The sequence below is a fragment of the Leuciscus leuciscus genome (genome assembly GCF_965113295.1).
Source record: "Leuciscus leuciscus genome assembly, chromosome: 18".
In the NCBI taxonomy this organism is placed as follows: Eukaryota; Metazoa; Chordata; class Actinopteri; order Cypriniformes; family Leuciscidae; genus Leuciscus; species Leuciscus leuciscus.
This window is the reverse complement of record NC_138742.1, coordinates 24,152,067-24,176,289: the sequence shown is the minus strand read 5'-3', so window position 1 is coordinate 24,176,289 and position 24,223 is coordinate 24,152,067. Positions and strand designations below refer to the sequence as shown.

At 38.0% G+C, this 24,223-nt stretch overlaps 2 protein-coding genes across 12 annotated transcripts in view; one reads left to right on the top strand and one right to left on the bottom strand.

Annotated features, from left to right (window-relative positions):
- The window catches only part of LOC309480489 (uncharacterized protein), a 516,287-nt gene that overhangs the window by 83,798 nt on the left and 408,266 nt on the right, over positions 1 to 24,223 (top strand). The window lies entirely within an intron of this gene.
- Positions 16,329 to 24,223, bottom strand: part of LOC309480535 (uncharacterized protein) — a 318,834-nt gene continuing 310,939 nt past the window's right edge. For all 11 annotated transcript variants that reach the window (XM_082145088.1, XM_082145100.1, XM_082145093.1 and 8 more), the window contains 2 exons: positions 19,747 to 19,896; positions 16,329 to 16,534 (listed from right to left, as the gene is read on the bottom strand). In XM_082145088.1, coding sequence (XP_082001214.1) covers positions 19,748 to 19,896 — 149 coding nt within the window. In that variant the 3' untranslated portion in view covers positions 16,329 to 16,534; position 19,747. The remainder of the gene's footprint in view (positions 16,535 to 19,746; positions 19,897 to 24,223) is intronic.

Here is a 24,223-nt window from a genome sequence, read left to right as displayed (position 1 = left end):
ATAAGGGGAACCAAAATATTTTATGGCACCAGGGCCACTTTTACTTAAATGGTTATAAATTGTGAACGGAAAGAGATTTTTTTGCTAAACTTGGGATACATCTTCCTGAGCTAAATCTGAGATCACTTGAAAAAAATCGCAACAATTGGCCACTTGGTGGCACTATAAAACGGTTATAACTTGTGAACGGAAAGAGATATTTTCACAAAACTTGGGACACATGTTCATGAGCTCATTCTGAGGTCACGTGAAAAAAAAATCATGACAATTGGCCACTTGGTGGCGCTATAAAATGGTTATAACTTGTGAGCGGAAAGAGATATTTTCGCTAAACTTGGGACACATGTTCATAAGCTCAATGTGAGTTGACATGAAAAAAATCGTGACAATTGGCCACTTGGTAGCGCTATAACAGTGAAAAAAATCATGAAAATAGCTATAAGCGCACCCAACCGTTAGTCTACTGAAAATTGGCACACAGTGTCTTTGTCCAGGGTGCCATGATAGTCTATGAGAACACTGGTGTATCTCAAAAAACTCAGTATACGTCATTGGCACAATTCCTTGAAGGAGCCTTAGAAGTTTCAAGCCAGTGTTTTTTCACAGGAGTGACCTCCTAAGACTCCTGAGTCCTTGCCGAGTCCAACAATACCAAAAATGCCAGGTTTCGCCTTATGGTTTTTGTAAGTGTCATTTAGAGCTTTAAAAAATTGTGGTTATCTTCAAAGCCGTTAGTCCGATCGAGACAACAACAAAAAAGCATAGGTAAACAGCTAAACAATAATGCCAAAATGTTCAAATTATGATAGGAACTGACAAAAAAATTATTAAATCCAATCAATTTCACCCATAGATCATTTTGATGCTCTCTCATGTTTGAAACGAACAATGATGGATTGTGATGAAACTTGTTTTGAATTGGGACTGGTGAATCCCCGTCCATACTGTCAATGACCGTTCGCAAAGACCCGAGGAATGGAAAAAGGAAAGGAATGTTGTTTTAAAGTGCTAAGACGTCAGTACACTTTGTTTTTCAAATTTAAATCCTCCAATGTTAATCTATTAACTCTCCTGACTGCTTTGTTGGACAAAATGGCGGATTATGATTAGTCAGATTGCCTGTCAATCAAACTCCCTGCGATGGGCCAATTGAGAATGCCCGTGCGCACAATCCTGATCTAATCGACAACTTTGCAGTTGCACATAGGAAAGCCCGGAAAATCCCGCTATCATGTAAGAGAGCATCTTTTTTAGGTATTTGGACCTAGGCCTAACAATGTGTTATGGTGCGCTGTCACCAGTGTTTTTTTGTTTTTTTGGTGTTGTTTTTTTTTTTTGGTGAGCGTAGGCTACTCCTGATTTTGTTAGTCATCTCATCTCTTATATGCTGTGTATGATCATATCCTGCCCTATTCATGGTAGCCTACTCGCGGACATTGCATCATCAATGTCATCAATTGCGTCATCAAGGTGCCCGCCTTGATAATCCTACTTAAGTGGATTGGCTCGTTGGCTGGTGTTGGCTCGTTACGCCACTGAATATAATTGTCTAAACTCCTTATCAAAATTACATATTTACAACAAATTTGACACATATATATGGGCACACTTTGAGTACTACTAATAAAAGTGGTGGAGATCAGGCAAGACTGTAAGAAGACTCAGGCAAAAAGGTGCTATAACTGTAAAAACGCTTTAAAACCATATATTTCCTATGGTAAACTGCCTGTATTGGCTGTAAATTGACTTTTTCATCTATGATGGCAGTTGTTAAATGCTTGCTAAATAAAACTTAATGTCTTTTGATGCTTGTGTGCTTAAAGGCCTTAAAGGCCTTAACTGCTTGAACCCCGATAAATGATTTAATTCACCTTACTCCTATTATCAACGGCAACGGCAAGTCTGTATATTCAACACATTGTGTGAAAAGTGACCCAACTGCAAAAGCCAAACAGGTCACAGTGAAAAACTCTAAATGAAAAGCATGTTACAGTGACTTAGAAGAGTTGTGAACTTGTGCAACTGCAAAATCACGGTCAGTGAGAGAGTTTGATTCTGCTTCAGCATCATGTCTTCATGTTTGATCCGGCCGGAGTACTTTGTCCACATCACAGATAATGACATCTCTGCAGGCAAAGGGGAAAACCCTAAAGCCAGATCCAGCCTTGACAACATTCTCCACACCTTGCTCTTTCTCGTTCTAATCCTCTTCTTCCTTGTTCACCACCTCTTACTCATTATATTCCTCCTATCCCTCTTATATTGTTTCCATTCATTGTTGGTATCAACATTCAGTGCAATATTTTGAGTTTGTAAAATGAAATGCTTCAGCTTTAGCTTTTCTGACTGCAACTGTGCATGGATTGTGCAGTCGCCTGAAATCAAGCCAATCTTAATTTAAATCTGTTTTCCTGTTATGTTTGTTATTTTGGCATGCCCCTTCCTGAAATGATGTAATATTTTTTAACAAAATCATTATATTCATATTAATCAATGCTTAATCAAGAAATATGAAAGAGAGGCGAAGGTCTGAAGCATGGCATTGAGGGGCGTCAGACTGGGGGTAAAACCAGCACTGATTACTAGGGCCCCAAGGGGAGAGAGGGCCCTTGAAAAGTCTGGTATATTTTTTATTTTATCTGTATATTTTCATTTCCTAATAAAATTTTCTAATGAATGTCAGATGAAATGTAAAGTTAGTGTATTGGCTGAATAACTTGGTTGATTGACTGACTACATATTGTATACAAAAAAGTAAAGACTATCTAAGGTCTCATGGTCCCACCCCTTGCTAATGCACCAAATGGTTTAGTCCATCTGCATGCATTTTGTTTATGTTAGTTAGTTGAGCATCTGGTGGAGCGCAAACTTCTGCTGTAGAAAGGCCTTTCTTTAAGAAAGCCAAATCAGGCCACCAAAAAAAGAAAGGAAAGACAGGAGAAGGAAAGAAAACAAAATGAGGGGAAACAATTGGTAACTGACTTCTTTTCAAAGAAAGGTGAGCACAAACTAGAACACGAAATCTATAGTGCTAAACTCCTTGAATATCTCCTTGATCGTTATTGCTTAAAATTAACTGAGACAACCCATTGAAGGAGCAGAACATAGGCCTACACTTTCAGATGATAATTTGGTTATACATGTAATCTGAGATAAAGGCTAAATAAATAAACTGTACACTAGCAATGCTGTTTGCATACAACACACCATTATAATAGCCTAATTTGAAACATGTTTAATTTTAAATTAATAGGCTATAATCTAAAATTAGCAATAATTAGCAATTTTATAGCCTACGTTGGGCGTTATTTATACAAAAAAATATTGTAATATCATTTAGCTTAAACTTAGTAACCACAGTAAAGTAGGCAAGAGAGTGTTGGGAAAGGAGGTTTGAAATGTGTGGTTGGGGGTGAAATGGGGTATGGTTGAGGAACATGGGGGCCCATCAGGACTGCCTATGCATAGGGCCTGGGATCTTGTGCTACGCCCTTGATGACATTACCAGTGTTACAAGGTGATGCAACCAGATTTAAAAGGGAGTGACAAGAATGATTTTAGATTTTTAAATATTTTTATGGTTAATCATTTGCTGCATAATCATTTTTATTTTATTAGTAGGATTATACAATTTGGGTGAAATATAATTGCCAGAGATCAAGTGAGAGAATTTGGATAAAGGATCGATGAGCATGACATTGCATGCTTAGCAGCCAGCAAGTACATACTCAACTGGTGGTTTAAAAACCCTCTGTCTGCTCCACCACCAGATAGCGCTCCAGGCCACCAGAAGCGCCTGTGAGTTCCTCTGGCACCAAGAGGCTGCTCACTGCAGACCCATGGGTGGAGTGTGAAGTCCAGCTGAATGTAATTTGGGTGCTGATAACGAGAACTTGTGATCATAGTTGGCTAACGATGCTTTTGGGAAACGCATTGAATAATTTGTGCAATCTGAATGCTGCACCCAAACTGACAATTCTAGTATCAAAATGATAAACCTGCCAGACAACTTGTTTAGGGTGTTCAATGATTTAATGTTGAGATGACAAATGGCAAAAGTGTTAAAAGGAAAACAAGCAATATGAGGTGGTTAAAGGCATAGTTCACTTTGAAATTAATTTTTGGTATGTTTTAGCTTACCTCAAGGGCATCCAAGATGTAGGTGTCTTTTTTTCCGCAGTAGTTTCAATTTTGATATTTTTAGGTCAAACCGTTCTTGTCTGTCAGTCATATAATGCAGGTCTATGGTCATTATCTCAAAACACAAGCACAGAGTCCAAATTAAAACAATTCCCCGTCGTCCAAATTAAACAATTCCCCATCGTAAGTACACATTGATGGCCTAAGACACGAAACGAGCGGTTTGTGTGAGAAAACGAACAGTATTTATATCGTTTTTACCACTTATACAGCCATGTCCAAGTGATCTGATCTGACGTGTGCGCAGACTGGTGCATAGATATATACACACTAGATGTCGCCTTGTCTACGGCAGTTCATTGGAACGAATGTCTTTAAGGTGACATCTAGTGTATATATCTATGCACCAGTCTGCGTACACGTCAGATCAGATCACTTCGACATGGCTGCGTATAAGAGGTAAAAACGATATAAATACTGTTCGTTTTCTCACACAAACCGCTCGTTTCGTGTCTTAGGCCATCAATGTGTACTTACGATGGGGAATTGTTTAATTTGGATGCAATTACAGTGATCATACGTTTCCTGTAGTTCTTGACCAGGTTTGCACACACTGCAGCAGGGATTTTGGCCCACTCCTCCATACAGACCCTCTCCAGATCCTTCAGGTTTCGGGGCTGTCGCTGGGCAATACGGACTTTCATCTCCCTCCAAAGATTTTCTATTGGGTTCAGGTCTGGAGACTGGCTAGGCCACTCCAGGACCTTGAGATGCTTCTTACGGAGCCATTCCTTAGTTGCCCTGGCTGTGTGTTTCAGGTCGTTGTCATGCTGGAAGACCCAGCCACGACCCATCTTCAATGCTCTTACTGAGGGAAGGAAGTTGTTGGCCAAGATTTTGCGATACATGGCCCCATCCATCCTCCCCTCAATACGGTGCAGTCATCCTGTCCCCTTTGCAGAAAAGCATCCCCAAAGAATCATGTTTCCACCTCCATGCTTCACGGTTAGGATGGTGTTCTTGGGGTTGTACTCATCCTTCTTCTTCCTCCAAACATGGCGAGTGGAGTTTAGACCAAAAAGCTCTATTTTTGTCTCATCAGACCACATGACCTTCTCCCATTCCTACTCTGGATCATCCAGATGGTCATTGGCAAACTTCAGACGAGCCTGGACATGCGCTGGCTTGAGCAGGGGGAACTTGCGTGCGCTGCAGTATTTTAATCCATGACGGCGTAGTGTGTTACTAATGGTTTTCTTTGAGACTGTGGTCCCAGCTCTCTTCAGGTCATTTACCAGGTCCTGCCGTGTAGTTCTGGGCTGATCCCTCACCTTCCTCATGATCATTGATGCCCCATGAGGTGAGATCTTGCTAGGTGCCCCAGACCGAGGGAGATTGACCGTCATCTTGAACTTCTTCCATTTTCTAATAATTGCGCCTACAGTTGTTGCCTTCTCACCAAGCTGCTTGTCCTGTACGAGTTCAAACAGGTGCAGTTAATACAGGTAATGAGAACAGGAGGGCTTCTTAAAGAAAAACTAACAGGTCTGTGAGAGCCGGAATTCCTACTGGTTGGTAGGTGATAAAATACTTATGTCATGCAATAAAATGCAAATTCATTATTTAAAAATCATACAATGTGATTTTCTGGATTTTTGTTTTAGATTCTGTCTCTCACAGTTGAAGTGTACCTCTGATAAAAAATACAGACCTCTACATGCTTTGTAAGTGGGAAAACCTGCAAAATCGGCAGTGTATCAAATACTTGTTCTCCCCACTGTAATTTAAAATTCAAAAGCATATGTTGTTCCTGCAAGAAAAACAAATATTAGTTATTATTAATAAAAAAATCCATCACATTCCCCTCTGTGCTGTGCTGCACGCTGCAAACTGTAACACATACTTATCACCATTTGTGAAAGAATGCAATCAATTGCTTACTCATGGGTTTGAGTGGATCAATGTAAATGGTATTCATGGCCGGTCCAAAGTATTTCCCTTGGTTGCAGTATGTGATTCTGTTGCAAGACCGATGATTCAAAATTTTAAGCAATTCAGTGGAGAATTTGGATGTTCATACTGTTTACAAAAAGGTACAGTGGTTGAGAAGGGTCAAGGTCATGTACGGGTCTATCCTTTTGAGTCTGATACTGAAAGCAGAAATCATGGTAGCAGCCTAGATTTTGCTCGAGAGGCTATAGAAAAATCGCACTACTGTGAAAGGAGTGAAAGGACCGTCTATTTTGTCCTTGATCCCATCAGTTGACCTGATACAAGGTTGCGTACCTGACTACATGCACGCCTGTCTTCTTGGTGTTGCAAGATCTATGACTTATATGTGGGTTAGAAGTGACAATCATGAAAACCCATGGTATGTAGGAAGGTGTATCCATGATCAAAAACTTTACCTTATCCAACAACCCTCAGTTCAACCACATGTGGTTTCATGTCATCTATACATTACACATCCCATCGCCAAATCATAGAAAAATTCAGTTAAGACAGTTGTATTCATCTTAACAATACACAACAAATCAATATACAGAAAAACAGATTTCTAAAATAAGGTATAGGCCACAAATCTGTGAGTACAGTTTGCAAAACTGAACAGGTGATGTTGTGTAATATTCATTTACTGTAAAGAAACTGTTCCAGCGGGTGGAGTTTACTGGTACTGAATATTACACAACACCTGTGTATAGCCTACACCATTAACTGGAACAGATTTTCCCTGGAACTGAATATTACATCCAAATATTGTTATGTAATCAATCAGCATATTGTTGTGTAACAGTTTTTCACAATTTTTCACAGGAACTGAATATTACAAACAACTATTGTGAAAGAACGATTTACAAAACAACTATTGCGAAAGCGTGCACGGATTATGAATTTGTTCACTGTTACCTTACGTAGTTTTTTTTCTTTTTCTGTATGGTTCTATTTTGTTAATAAATTTTGCATTCTATTTTGGCTTTCTCGTGTGTCCCTATTTTTGTTGTGTCCCTTTTGAGCCACGGGGCGAAACGGGTACGTATTGAAAAACCAAAGACACTGTACGGTTTACAAATCTGAGCACAGCTGAGACTTCTTCTCTTGTACTTTTGGCGTAGGCCGGATATTTATTTCCGTCAAGGTCAGGCTGCGATGTCAAATGTATTCCCAGGAATGAGTGATGCGCTTTCCGCTTTTAAAGTTTTATAAAATAAGTAAGATATTGCTTGAATGGTTAAAAAGCATTAGCAAGAATAAAAGCGCATCATGTAACGCCATGCAGCCAAAGGATGAAAGGCAAAAACGGATGCTGCGTTAATTGCGTTAAATATTTACTAAACACGGAGTCTTTTCCCATTTCTACCAGTAACGCTTATTCAACTTCCCGCGTCTACTACCTGCACAGATATCGACGGCACAACTGGGTTTGAGGACTTGAGCAAGATGACTACCTTGCCCTCCACAATGTAGCTTATCACATAGAGAGAGAACTTCTTGTCAGTTACCGTGACAGGGCAGTAATTAATGGTGAAGTTACGCACTCTAAAAGACATTCGAGAGAGAGAAAGAGAAACTCGCATGTTGTAGTCCTCACAGATAACAGTATTTTCAGTGTTGATATGTTTGTTGTTGCAGACTTAGGAAGTGGGGAACACTGCTATGCCATAGGACATTATTTTGAAACAAAGCAACAGTTTTTTTGCTTCATTGTCGAACCCACACTACTTTGTTGCTGTTGGCAAAAAGTTGGGGCATCTGACAGCTGTTCCAGCTGCAGTTATTCAGAGAAAGTGTCTCTTTATGAATCTTCCAAACCTGAATGTTAATTATGTTTTTATGTTTTTGAATCGTAATGAGTTGACGAATTGATTTTTTTTTTTAAAAACGAAAGGGATCATAGAATGGAAAACATTTTTACCCATGCAGACCAAATAGTGAAAACACATTAATCTTTTAGAGTTTTCGCTTGTCAGTGAAATGCCAATTGATAGTTAAAAAGAATATTGTCTAACTCTGAATACCTTGACATGAAATGTCAATAGGTTAAAAAAGAATTAACTTTTGTCTGATATCTATAGTGGAGTCCTAAATAGTAAGAATACTGCCTGCACATGTCTGAATGTGGAATGTCACTTAATAGTTAATAAGAATATTGTCTGTACTTGTCAAAATGTCATGTAATGAAATGCCAGTTAATAATAGAAACGTTGTATGTACTTGTCTGAATAGTTTAAAAAGATGATACTTAATGTCTGAATACCTCAAACGCCAATATTTAAAATGTACTGTTTTATATCTTATATCTGAATGCCTTGTAATTAAATGCCTATAGTTGGAGATTTTGTGTCTGTATTGTGTGTATACCAAATATAGTATTTGTAATACAATAATGCAGTGTTTTCTTTGTCATTTTTGACAAATACATCCACAAAGTACCATAACCATATGCCACAGCTTTAAAAATGCATCAGTATCACATGCATGTATGTTTACATACATTTATTAAATATGTGGAAAACAAATATGTATGTCACATATTTATACTTAATGTTGTCCATATGCGAGAAACCAATACTATACTGTAATATATGCAGATATATGGTATCATATATGGATGAACTCAAATATTTTCTTCACATGTTTGGACACATAAATGTTCATATGTTGCAGGCATATATTGTGTTCTCAGATAAGTCAAATATATGTATAGATATATGTCATGCTATTTAAAATATAAGTACATATGTGGCCATATATTAAATTGTTGTATGGGATATTCTCTGGAGAACTGCTCTGAGATCCCCCAGCCGTGATTAAAGCATTTAAAAGGACATTTGCTGAAGTCTGTTGGTTTATTATTGCTGTGCAGCAAGTTAAAGTTAGGGAAGCAAGTTAGTTAGGGGAACAAGTGAGAGATAGTGAACGTCGATTGTAGAATTGACCCAGATATACTAAATGCCGACTGTAGACGTTAGGGGACGTCGATTGTAGACGAGACCCAGAGAAACTAAACGTCGACTGTAGACGTTCGGGGACGCCGATTGTAGACGAGACCTAGGTACATAGTTAGGTTTAGGGAAAAATCTACGACACCTTAAAGACACATCAGCAAGGATTTAATATTGTTGGTGGTTCAAAATTGTGCATTTGGCACCAGTTTCACCCTGTAATTTAGGACAACTGGAATTTCCAAAAGTCATTGTGAAAATCTGTTCTTTACCACCTCATATTGCTTGTTTTCCTTTTAACACTTTTGCCATTTATCATCTCAACATTAAATCATTGAACACCCTAAACAAGTTGTCTGGCAGGTTTATCATTTTGATACTAGAATTGTCAGTTTGGGTGCAGCATTCAGATTGCACAAATCATTCAATGCGTTTCCCAAAAGCATTGTTAGCCAACTATTGTCACAAGTTCTCGTTATCAGCACCCAAATTACAATAAGAGGGAGAGCTGGACTTCACACTCCACCCATGGGTCTGCAGTGAGCAGCCTCTCGGTGCCAGAAGAACTCACAGGCGCTTCTGGTGGCCTGGAGCGCTATCTGGTGGTGGAGCAGACAGAGGGTTTTTAAACCACCAGTTGAGTATGTACTTGCTGGCTGCTAAGCAGGCAATGTCACGCTCATCGATCCTTTTTCCAAATTCTCTCACTTGATCTCTGGCAATTATATTTCACCCAAATTGTATAATCCTACTAATAAAATAAAAATGATTATGCAGCAAATGATTAACCATAAAAATATAAAAAAAATATAAAATCATTCTTGTCATTCCCTTTTAAATCTGGTTGCATCACCTTGTAACACTGGTAATGTCATCAGGGGCGTAGCACAAGATCCCAGGCCCTATGCATAGGCAGTCCTGATGGGCCCCCATGTTCCTCAACCATCCCCTATTTCACCCCCCAACCACACATTTCAAACCTTCTTTCCCAACACTCTCTAGCCTACTTTACTGTGGTTACTAAGTTTAAGCTAAATGATATTACAATATTTTTTTGTATAAATAACACCCAACGTAGGCTATAAAATTGCTAATTATTGCTCATTTTAAATATTATAGCCTATTCATTTAAAATTAAACATGTTTCAAATCAGGCTATTATAATGGTGTGTTGTATGCAAACAGCATTGTTAGTGTACAGTTTATTTATTTAGCCTTTACCTCAGATTACATGTATAACCAAATTATCATCTGAAAGTGTATGTTCTGCTCCTTCAATGGGTTGTCTCAGTTAACTCTGAGCAATAACGATCAAGGAGATATTCAAGGAGTTTAGCACTATAGATTTCATGTTCTAGTTTGTGCTCACCTTTCTTTGAAAAGAAGTCAGTTACCAATTGTTTCCCCTCATTTTGTTTTCTTTCCTTCTCCTGTCTTTTCTTTCTTTTTTTGGTGGCCTGATTTGGCTTTCTTAAAGGGGTCATAATGGTACATGCACTTTTACAAGTTGATTGTACTGAAATGTGTGTTGGCAGTGCCTGTACACAACCAACATAAAATTATAAAAATCCATCCAGTGTTTTTTTTTATTATCTCCTTATATGTTTACCCCTGTCTCAAATCAAGCGTTCGATTTTGTGACGTCACAAAATCGACACCCCTCCCACGATTGTTGATTGACAGCAGCGTTTCAACACAGACCCCCCCCCCCCCCCCCCCCCCCCCCCCCCTCCCCCCTCGCTCGTGAGCGAGCTGTCAATCGTAGCAGAATGGCGTCTAAGCGATTGTGGTGTTCTGTTCTTGGGTGCAATAAGGAACACAGCAGTCATTTTGATGTTCCTAAATCCGAACCGCTGAAGACACAGTGGCTGAGTTTGTTTTCGAAGGGAATATTCCCCACGATCAACGTCAATGCTTTCATGTACTTGTGCGAATCATTTCACACACCAGACTGCTTTACAAACGAGGGTCAGTAACGTTATAAAGGTTTTGCTAAGAAGCTGCTCCTGAAAAAAGGATCGGTACCAACTATTCGTGTTCCTGCTGCACCTCCAGAAGAACTGAAGTGAGTGTAACGTTTTATTAACCTCTATATTAATATTTATATTAATCTTTGCATATCGCTTGCTGCACGCTTCACGATGAATGCGGCTAAGGTTTACACTCAGGGTACATTACGGCATGTTTTCTATGTACGACGTTCTCAATATAATTCATAATCCCACGTTTATAATGAACAATGCGTTATGGTTATTGTGTTATTATTACAAACGGTGTATGCACAGAACAGAGCAAAGCTCATTACCATTTAAAGACATATGCACTTAAACGGCGTGCTGAAAACAGAGCTGGTTTTGACCAGGTAAAATGAGTGTTTTCTTACAATACTAATGAGAATTTTTTATTAAAGTATATTACAGATTTTTTATTTATACCCTAAAGAATCATATTAGCTTGTACAAAAAATGGCATTATATGACCCCTTTAAAGAAAGGCATTTTTACAGCAGAAGTTTGCGCTCCACCAGATGCTCAACTAACTAACATAAACAAAATGCGTGCAGATGGACTAAACCATTTGGCGCATTAGCAAGGGGTGGGACCATGAGACCTTAGATAGTCTTTACTTTTTTGGGTACTATACGGTTATCCGGACCACACCTGACCACACGTGACCACAACCGCTCTTGGTTGGTCGTAACCCCAGTGACGGGTAGGTTTAGGGGCGGGGTTGGGGTAGGTCATCACATGTGGTCCGGATAACCGTATAGTACCCTTTTTTGTATACAAAATGTAGTCAGTCAATCAACCAAGTTATTCAGCCAATACACCAACTTTACATTTCAGCTGAAATTCATTAGGAAATTTTATTAGGAAATGAAAATATCCAGGTAAAATAAAAAATATTGGGGCCCTGGTAATCAGTACTGGTTTTACCCCAAGTCTGACGCCCCTGAATGCCATGCTTCAGACCTTCCCCTCTCTTTCATATTTCTTGATTAAACATTGATTAATAATGAACATAATGATTTTGTTCAAAACTATAAATTTTTGCATGCCAAAATAACAAACATAACAGGAAAACAGATTTAAATTCAGATTGGCTTGATTTCATGCGACTGCACAATCCATGCACAGTTGCAGTCAGAAAAGATAAAGCTGAAGCATTTCCTTTTACAAACTCAAAATGTTGCACTGAATGTTGATACCAACAATGGATGGAAACAATATAAGAGGGAGAGGAGGACGAGAATGAGTAAGAGGTGGTGAACAAGGAGGAAGAGGATGAGGACGAGAAAGAGAATGTTGTCAAGGCTGGATCTGCTTTAGGGTTTTTCCCTTTGCCTGCAGAGAAGTCATTATCTGTGATGTGGACAAAGTACTCCGGCCGGATCAAACATGAAGACATGATGCTGAAGCAGAATCAAACTCTCTCACTGACCGTGATTTTGCAGTTGCACAAGTTCACAACTATTCTGAGTGACTGTACCATGCTTTTCATTTAGATTTTTTACTGTGACCTGTTTGGCTTTTGCAGTTGGGTCACTTTTCACAGTATGTGTTGAATATACAGACATTAAATACATTATGTAATGGATTTCCAAAACCGTTGCCTTTGATAATAGGAGTAAGGTGAATCATTTGTATACTGTATTCACTGCAAGTATTGTATTGTACTGAATAATGTGTAGGAGCCATTTGTTGTATGGTAAAGTTTTTGTTGGGAAGCACACAGTTTTTGACCACAGTAGCTAGCAAGGTGGATTTTAGTCTTATGCTGTCTGCAAGGTATGGCTTTGTGTGTACATGTGAACAAGGAAAGGCCACAAGAAGTTTTGAGATCAAGTTTAATGGAGCACAAGTAATAAAGAAAGACATTTGTTTGTATCTACATCCGTCTGCATGGACTCTGTACGCGTTCTAAACTTGCTTACTACTGCAAGTTGTCGTTACAATGCTTTTTTATGTTTACTTTGTTACAATATACCTACTTTTTTCTGTAACTGCATGCTTTGGATTCTGTGTTCTCCATTTTTTGATGTAGTGTCTAAGGAATGATCTGTAGTGTTTATAATATTGACTTGCTATGTGCATGATCTGAAAGCATTGTTTGAATCTGAGCACAGATAAAATGTTTTTTGAGGCAATTGTTTGATTCTGACCCTGCTTAATAAACTGGTAAACTTTATATCCATAAAATAACTCCTATGAACTGTAATAAAGTGTGCGCTCTCCTTTCCATTACTGCCGTGACCAGTATCACTCGAGACATTCTTGAGTAACAACCTATTAACAAAGCCTGTGTTTTGTATTGACCCTTTGTTCTGACCCTCATTCACAAAGCAGTATGGAGTGAAATGATTTGCGCAGACAAAAATGAATTTAGGTATATTTGCAGCACATTACCGTAAAAATAAAACTAATCCACTGCATCCTCGGTTGCTTGGATGATGGGAGACAATGAAGACTCTTATGTTCACTCTTACATCCAACAACAGAACACCTTACGACACAATGGCCCTCATTTATCAAAAGTGCGTACACCAAATTTCCAGCGTACACCTGGCGTACACCCAAAACCACGGTGACTTTGAGATTTATCAATATGAACGTTGGCGTACGGCACGCTCAAATCCTACGCCAGCTCAGGAGGTGGTGTACGCACGTTTTGAGTGCGGGAATGCGCAGAAAAACAATTCCTAACACCACAAAACGCACTGACAAACTAAAAGATATGATATATTATGACCCACTGTAAAAAAAAAAAAAAAAAAAACATAGTAGGCTAATTATAAACTTCAGTGTTTATTTTTGTGCAACATGGACTTCAATGTTTAAGTTGTGTGACTTTACCAAAGCATTTGATTTGTAGGCATATGTATTCCTTCAGTTGCGAGCCTGTGCGCTTTACCTGACGTTTCAAGCCTTGTTAAATACTTTCGCCTGGCTCCGCAGCGCGAGTCTCCACAGACTGCGCGCGCACCTCCCCAAACGGACGAGGCGTTTATACTCGACGCGCTCGCCGTTGTACTATTCTTTGAAACGATGGTTAGGCCAGGGTTAGGCCCGGCAGGTGTGCACGGACTGGCTTCAGTAATGAAAGGCTTTCAATGACCAACAAAATTATTCAGACTGACAAAATAATAAAAATGACATTCTTCTTTTAAATAATAATAGCCTAATAATACAAATAATAATAATAACGACATTCTTCTTCTAAATAACAATAAGTGTCATTAATAATAAAAATCTAGAAATCAATTTTGTTTCTTTCCACTTCCCTGGTTTCGCTTTCTCTTTCTCAAAGAAGTTTCTCTTCTTTGCCGTCTTCCGTGTGTCCATGGCGTAAAATGAGGGCGTGGGGGAAGCGGAGACTTGAATATATAGGGGCGTGTTATTCTAATGACGATCGTTTTCAGCCGCGGCATTTATCAAGGGCAGGTATTGCGTACACCTGGATTTCAAAGGTACGCACAGCTTCATAAATCAGGCGATGAGAGGAGTGTAAGCATAATCTTACGCCAACATATACGCCCGTTTCTACGCAAGATTGATAAATGAGGGCCATTGTCACTACAGCTGCTCGAGCAAGGAGAAATGGCGGATAGTTTAAAACTCACTGAGGACAGAAACTATGGTAATGCAAGACTGTCAATCAGCGGCAGTGGGCGGGGCCTGAACAGTATGATGTCACACTGCTCAGAGATTAAAAATGGCATGTCTAATGAAACTGCTTTGGTTTAATGGGGATAAAATAAAATAAAAAGTGGGTGTATTTTTTATCATTTTAGGGTGATTGTGAGTGGATTTTACATAATAGACAGGTTTCTGTGCAACTTCATCACAGAGATGCACGCACAACTAGGGTGAAGAAAGCAGCACTCTTTACGGCATATCTAGCAGAGATGACTGCACTAACCGCCAAAAAGATTGATTTAAAATGTAAGAAATCAATACTTTTATTATTCATCAATGATGAATTAAATTGATTTAAAGTTACACTAAAGACATTTATAATGTTACAAAAGATTCCATTTCAAATAAATGCTGTTCTTTTGAACTTTCTATTCATCAAAGAATCCTGAAAAAAAAGGTACACAAGTTTTCAACATTGATAATGAATGTTTTGTCAAATTACCATATTAGAATGATTTCTGAAGGATCTTGTGACACTGAAGACTGGAGTAATGATGCTGAAAATTCAGCTTTGATACAGGAATAAATTACATTTTATAATAATAAATATATTAAAATAGAAAAGAGTCAATTTAAATGTGTATATATCGGGCCATATGACTGCTGGCCACTTGGACATATCTGTGATCCTTTCTTGGTCTGAAATAGCGTAGGGATCTGGTAATGTCTCACCATTACTGAGAGTTAATTTCTTAATATAAAGCGGCGGAGTCCGCGCTTCCTAGGCTTCCAAAGTAATTGATGCTAGCCATTTCCTCAGTCACACGCCTATAGCTAGCTGTCACACATCTCATGTCTTGTACAGTATGCTTACAGTCCAAAATTTCTTTCAAATGTGGTGGGTTGTGTTGTGACGTAGCCTTGTCGTAAACATTTAGGATAGAAAGGCTCAACAACCAACAAAACCAGGTAGGCTAAGTTCATAAATTCATAGGGTGTGTCAGGTTTTTATGATTAGCAAACTTATTTGGACAATTTCATTCAGAGACCTGATAAACGTTATAACTTAGCCTACTAGTCAACTGTTGTTAGCTAACGTTTTACACAATGTTATGTAAACACACAAACAGATCCAACTCTGAAATTTTGAATTGAGTCAATTCACAACCAATACGAAATCTACGTTAATTGCAGAGTTCTACATAACTTTACATGCCAAGAATTGCATGCACCTCCAAGTACTGAAACGATATAATATTTTTGTGGGGTTCATTAATGGTGATAATAATTGGGCAGAACAGATGTTTTAGGCTACCTGGAGATATTTGCATCTACCTCTTTTCTCAGCATAAATGACTGTTACCTCCCGTGAGGTGCATGCAGAACTCTGAATGCGCACCTCGAGTATTGTTTGTATACAAGAAACCAGTCTATTGATACCCTTTAAATTAACCTGCCGTCTGCTTCTAGACACCTACAAATTTATACTCTACTAGACGTCTGTCCACAGGTCTCTAGATATCTTATTTTAATTCCCAAGTGATAGGCTAGACAGTAGAGATCCACTTCAGCACTGAGACACAGCAGTGATCAGAAAGACTCCAAATGATGCCTTTGAATAAGCTTTAATCACTGCCGGGAGGACCTCATATCAATCACAGAGAATCCCACCGGCAAAAAGAATACATCAATTTATATAGGATAGGTACATGGTAAAGGTAACATGACTTATTACATAATTAGCACTGCATACATGATCACAGGTGTTGAGCAGCATTTCTGTCCGGCAGGATTCCCTTCAGTAGGGCAAAACTTCTGCAAGGATAGAGATTCAGAATTAGTAAATAAATATTCAAAGCAATTAGATGTAACTGAACACCTACAAAAGTGGTTACCATTTCAATTTCATTACCATAAAAGTGAAAACTTAGGAAAATTGTTGTACTGTAATGCAAACATTGACCATGTAACATAAGCATGATTACTGCAGTAGTGTCATTCTTGTTTTGTAAAGATAAAGAAAACATTGTATAATGCTACCAGATGTTTTGTGTTTTTTTGTTTTAGGAGTGTGTTTGTGTGAAACCTCTGCTAGTGTTGAGGAAGAATGAGCTGATTTGATACATGAATTAAGTGTTTTGGTAGTTTTAGTGCATTTTGAATGTGAAATTAACTGCTAGGAGATAGTGATGCATGTCTAGAGACCGGTCTTCATATAACATTATGCCTCAGTGAATGAGTGTAGCGTAGAGCGTAAAGAGCACAGATACAGCATCTATAGTAGCCTAGTCAGTCAGTAGTATGTCAGCCAATATCCTCAACAGATTGAAGCGTGCGACTGAGTGAAGACAGTGCGGCATGTGCGTGAGCCACACGAGAAAACACTGTATCTGCGCTAGGGGTGTCGCAATATACCGGTGTTGACGATAATCGTGATATTCAAAGCATGAAATATCGACATCGTGTTAATTTAGAGTGTGACAATATACCGGTATTGGCGATAACCACAATGTTTAAAATGAATAGGACTCTTATGATAACATGACACGTAAATACTCCAGCGCCAGTACCTGGTTGACCTCTCAGGTGGCAGTATTGCACCCGCTGACACCTGTCAAATAAGAAGACGACGCAGTGCTCGTCCGCGCCCGCGCAGCTAGAGTGGAACACTCTGTCCACACCCGAAAAAAGTAAGCTCGCCAGTATTAAGAACAGAGTTCTTCGGCTTCAAAGAAAACAGCATCTTAAAGATGGTCGCACACCGGACGAGAAGCGCAGAGCCACGTCTTTAAAATTCGAACACATTCTCTATGAGTGTACACACACCGGCGGCTGCGACGCCCAGCAACGGCTCAGGACCATGTTCAAAATCCTGCCGCGACACAGAGCGTCATTTACATCGTTTTATATTAACTTTACATTATATTTGTCTCAAATCATCGTAAATGATTTCACCCTGTGCTGCAATATACATTTAATTTTACATTAATTTACAGAAATCAGCTGCTTGAATGAAAATTGCTGATGTTATCGGATTTTCAGGTGATATTCTCAATTCATTCAGTTAACGGACACTCTGAGGTAAAGTGTTCAGATCACAGACTCAGCAACTATTATTTAATTGTACAGTGTAATCATAACATAGTACAGACATTATCTCAATTCCATAATGTCCTTAAACAATGATGCTGGCCTTAAACTGAGACGCGCGTGCGTGTGCGATACCTCGAGTTGTCGACGCGACGCGGCTATTATTTTACTATGGAATGGGAAACGCAACATTAACTGTTAACGGGGTTTCTGTGTTCATATATTAATAAAGGGTGATTATTAAAATTAAGAACCCCGTTTTCTTTACTCATCTTATTTTTGTATTTGTATTTGCACATGATTTTTTTATTCAAATCTGCTATCTGCATGACTTTATTGGCGCCGGTGCAACAATAGGTTTAAGAGCTTTTCAGTTCTTCAGGAAACCTTCAGACAGTGTTTTGCTTCAGTTTGAAACCAGATAAACTTAACATGCTTGTCTTCCTTCACAAGAATTTGTCATAGATTGAGTACGCAAGAAGTAAAAAATGCATGTGCCTTGTCTATCAGTATCCTTATGTTTGTTGGGTAAAAAAGAAAAACTATATAAACAAAGTAAAAATGTGAATTTTTACTTTGTAAAATTCTAATTAATAGACCCTCTGGTCTTGGTAGTGTCTTGGTCTCGGTTTAGGCGGTCTTGATACCCTCTGGTCTTGGTAGTGTCTTGGTCTCGGTTTAGGCGGTCTTGACTACAAGTCTACTAGGAGAACGTGTAAAGAGTTTTGAAAGAGTAAAATAAAACTGTAAATCACAGTATTTAGTTTTTATTGTGAGTATTGAGAGTACTTTAACCCATGCAGAAAAGTTTAAAATAAAAACATGGAGCCTGACAGATTTGGAATTTATAGATTTCACATCTGGAAGACAGGTGTACACATGTTTTTTGTGCGTACATTTGTTTTCTGGAATCACACTTAAACATTTGAGAAATGATCTTAGATCAAATGTAGGATGGTTGGTTTGCAACATTTAAAGGAGCAGATCTTAAAGTGACAGCAGCTTAATAAACCAGTTGCTGTAATGTCTGTCATTAATGTTAAATCACAGAACAAAGGTAACAAAGTTGTAGCTTTAATAAGACTTAATCTACATTTAATTTATAATTTATGTAGTTCTACATTTAATTTATAATTTATGTAGTTTAGACTGTAAAGTGTTTAATAACCATTAAATTTCCGTATATTTACTACTTGTTTGACATCAGGAGCAGTATTAGTATCAGTGAGCCATGGCCTTCATAAAAAGATGCCATTACAACAAATATTTAAAATGTACTCTTTAATATATCTTTAATTTGTTTCTACATTAATTTGGAAAGTAACTGAAATTACAATAAAACATCAGAAATGTTGAATATTTTTGCAATCACAAAAAAAAAAAAAAAAAAAGTTGATTTCTTTTTTTTAAATCAATTGACAGCACTAATACATATTTAGCCATTTCTCAGGTAACCTCTACACCAAGAAGCCCGTTTATAAAAAGTGTAAAAAAAAAAAAATCTCAAAAGTATTCTTCACCATATTTTGCCAACATACAAGCTAGCTAGTTGCAATATGTTACTTATCTAATTTTTAAACATGCAACTAAAGCTAGCGAATACAAATGTACTAAATCTCAGTGGGACATGTTTTATTCAAATAAAATCAATTCAGGTACAAGTAGCCTACAGCTTACAATTTTCCTGTGACCTGAAGCGAAATGCAGTTTTAGTTAATAGCTGAAGCCTTTTAGTCTGAGGCATGATGCATTTGTCAAATGACTGAGGTCTGAGGATGTCCTAAAACGTACACCATACACACGGCCTCGAGCCTATGGGTGAATCATAGCCATGCTAATATAATATAATATAATATAATATAATATAATATAATATAATATAATATAATATAATATAATATAATATAATATAATATAATATAATATAATATAATAACCTTAAACTGGAGCCATACAGTCAAGTCCACATCCGTTGCTGCAGCATTTCTCATTGTTGGCACAGTCGCTGTCATCAACACATGACATGAAATGCATCAGGGGACACATTCCTGGTTTAGATTTTCTGCTTGGACACACTCCTGGCTTTGCTGTTGTACAGAAATGATAGAGAAGAAAAATCAATGAATGCCTTTAACGTTTTTGCTGTAAGGACCTGTGATATAACTGAAATTATATGGACAATGAACATGAACAAATTGCGGTCAGGACCTGCCTGGAACTACTTTAGCCGTGCGTGTCCCTGAATATAATTACACATCTTAGAATCTTCGTCAACCAATCAGATTCAAGCATACAATAACCCCACAGTGAACTTGAAGTAAGTGAATACATTAAATAAAAATAATAATAATAATAATAATAATAATAATAATAATAATAATATTGCGAGTAGCGTGCCACCGGCTTGGGCCCGTCATCACTGCTCGCAGCTTATATATATATATATATATATATATATATATATATATATATATATATATATATATCCTTTCCAAAAAATTTGAATATCATGGAAAAGTTGATTTATTTCCATAATTCCATTCAAAACGTTAAACTTCCATAGATTATAGATTCAGGGCCCACAACTTAAACGATTTCAAGTATTTAGTTGTTTATTTGTACATAATTTGGGCTTCCAGCTCATAAAACCCACGAAAACAGGATTTCAAAAAATTAGAATATTACATGAAATCACACAGTAATTACACAGTGATACCATGGTCATTGAACCAGGTTTTGGTTATTTTGGGCACGTGCAAATCCTGCTCGTCAGCATCTCCATAAAGCTTGTCTGCTGAAGGAAGCATGAAGTGCTGTGAAAATGTTCTGGTAGATATATATATTACACACACTCACCTAAAGGATTATTAGGAACACCTGTTCAATTTCTCATTAATGCAATTATCTAATCAACCAATCACATGGCAGTTGCTTCAATGCATTTAGGGGTGTGGTCCTGGTCAAGACAATCTCCTGAACTCCAAACTGAATGTCAGAATGGGAAAGAAAGGTGATTTAAGCAATTTTGAGCGTGGCATGGTTGTTGGTGCCAGACGGGCCGGTCTGAGTATTTCACAATCTGCTCAGTTACTGGGATTTTCACGCACAACCATTTCTAGGGTTTACAAAGAATGGTGTGAAAAGGGAAAAACATCCAGTATGCGGCAGTCCTGTGGGCGAAAATGCCTTGATGCTAGAGGTCAGAGGAGAATGGGCCGATTGATTCAAGCTGATAGAAGAGCAACTTTGACTGAAATAACCACGTTATAACCGAGGTATGCAGCAAATCATTTGTGAAGCCACAACACGCACAACCTTGAGACGGATGGGCTACAACAGCAGAAGACCCCACCGGGTACCACTCATCTCCACTACAAATAGGAAAAAGAGGCTACAATTTGCACGAGCTCACCAAAATTGGACAGTTGAAGACTGGAAAAATGTTGCCTGGTCTGATGAGTCTTGATTTTTGTTGAGACATTCAGATGGTAGAGTCAGAATTTGGCGTAAACAGAATGAGAACATGGATCCATCATGCCTTGTTACCACTGTGCAGGCTGGTGGTGGTGGTGGTGTAATGGTGTTGGGGGGGGGGGGGGGGGGGTTTCTTGGCACACTTTAGGCCCCTTAGTGCCAATTGGGCATTGTTTAAATGCCACGGCCTACCTGAGCATTGTTTCTGACCATGTCCATCCCATTATGACCACCATGTACCCATCCTCTGATGGCTACTTCCAGCAGGATAATGCATATGGAAGTAGAATAATGTCAAATGTTTTTGAAATAAAAAGCCTGTTGAATTGCACTACTTGCATTAAAATGCAAGCATGGTTAATGCAATGCCTATTTTTTTTCATTGTATTTTTAGTGCTTACATTTTTATGGGCTGAAATTCAACATGGTTGAATATTTAAGCTGTGAATATTTCAATTAAAAACATTTCAAACACCTTTTCATTATTAAAAATTCAATAATCCATATTCACCTTTCATATTTCACTTCCAAAATATTCAAACTCTTTAAAAATACAACCAATAATATTCAACAGGCAATTTTCGGTCCATTTTATTTCGCTTTGCAAATTCGCTTCCACAAATTCAGTGGTTCAAATTCGACAGTAAATTCAACATTGACGTCCAGGAACTGCAGGAAAAGCAGTAGATTGCCGAGCATACTCTCCATCTGCTGTTAGTCGACCTCACCATCAGATGGTGCAAAAGCGCTTGTTGCTGACGAAGACATTCAAAAATGAAAATGATTATCTGTGTCAGTATATGCGGAAAAGATGATAAACACACAAAAGCTGTGTTTATGTTTCATTCAATAACTTCATTGTTACTTTCCCCGTGTATTCTACATGTCATCAGCTTTCTCTACCATGAACAGGATTATAATCGGTTTCCTTCAATACCTCTCAAGGATTTCCCTTCCGTTGATAGTGATATGAAAGACCAATCTTGCACCTTATTAGGGAAGTAGGCTGTAGGCTATTATATAGGCTACAGGCAAGAAGATGGACTCAGAATATGAACTTAACGCGCAAAGTTTCATGCTGAGCGTTTCGTGATATACTGGCATAAAATCAACACATGATATATAGTATGCATACGTGTATTGCATTAGCTTAAACTGTCACAGCACTTGCATATTGTCCTCCTATTGTTAGTTTAACTGTAAATCGCTTTGGATAAAAGCGTCTGCTAAATGACTAAATGTAAAAATTGGCTTGATATTGGACATTAGCACATTTAGGGACCGTCTCTAAAGTTGCATACAACATTGGCATACACGTTTCTAACTTCAATAGCAAACTTAAATTTATTTGAATAAATATAAAAAATCCAAAGGGTGCGCATTATGCCTGACACTACATGAACACTTTACAGTTGGTTTTATGACTGTAAGTCGTTCTACTCAAATGCTATCGGAGTTAGAAACGTGTATACCAAAGTCGTATACACTTTAGAGACGGTCCCTAAATGTGCAAATGTCCAACATCAAGCCATCTGTATGCCAATCTATCACTGGGAAACGCTCAGCATTAAGCTTTGCGCGTTATTCTGAGTCCATCTGCTTGCCTGCGAGTTTGGTCTTTTACATCACTGTAGTCCATTAAGCTACGTTAAGCGTTGTATATGTCCAGCAGGGGAATCCTTAAGTAATAACCCTAATAGCCTGCATGCAGCACATAGCCACAATATAAAGTTAAGGCAACTAAACAACCAAGAGAAATATATGTCAATCTCAAAAATGTAACATTGGATCTGTATATCCGCATCGGGGAATAACATTATAATCTCGTTCACGGTAGAGAAAGATGCATGTAGGCTACACAGGAAAAGTAACCGTGAAGACACTGAATTTAACATAAAATTGCCGTCATAATAATCACAAATACACTTACATTGCTGTAAATGAGTTTTATGAATGAATGACTTGTTCTAACTGTTGCTGGTCTTCAACACGCGCTTTTGCACCATCTGATGGTGAGGTCGACTAACAGCAGATGGAGAGTATGCTCGGCAATCTACTACTTTTCCTGCAGTTCCTGGACGTCAATGTTGAATTTACTGTCGAATTTGAACCACTGAATTTGTGGAAGCGAATTTGCAAAGCGAAATAAAATGGACCGAAAATTGCCTGTTGAATATTATTGGTTGTATTTTTAAAGAGTTTGAATATTTTGGAAGTGAAATATGAAAGGTGAATATGGATTATTGAATTTTTAATAATGAAAAGGTGTTTGAAATGTTTTTAATTGAAATATTCACAGCTTAAATATTCAACCATGTTGAATTTCAGCCCATAAAAATGTAAGCACTAAAAATACAATGCATTAAAATGCAAGCATGGTTAATGCAATGCCTATTTTTTTTCAAGTAGTGCAATTCAACAGGCTTTTTATTTCAAAAACATTTGACATTATTTTACTTCCATAAATGCACCATGTCACAAAGCTCGAATCATTTCAAATTGGTTTCTTGAACATGACAATGAGTTCACTGTACTAAAATGTCCCCCACAGTCACCAGATCTCAACCCAATAGAGCATCTTTGGGATGTGGTGGAACGGGAGCTTCGTGCCCTGGATGTGCATCCCACAAATCTCCATCAACTGCAAGATGCTATCCTATCAATATGGGCCAACATTTCTAAAGAATGCTTTCAGCACCTTGTTGAATCAATGCCACGTAGAATTAAGGCAGTTCTGAAGGCGAAAGGGGGTCAAACACAGTATTAGTATGGTGTTCCTAATAATCCTTTAGGTGATATATATATATATATATATATATTAAGGGACAAGACACAGAATTTTACTTGCCTGACCTGATTAGAACAATGAAAAAAAAGTGGACACATAAAAACATACTCCGTCATTTTGTTCATACAGGACTTCGTTCAAACTGCAAAGAG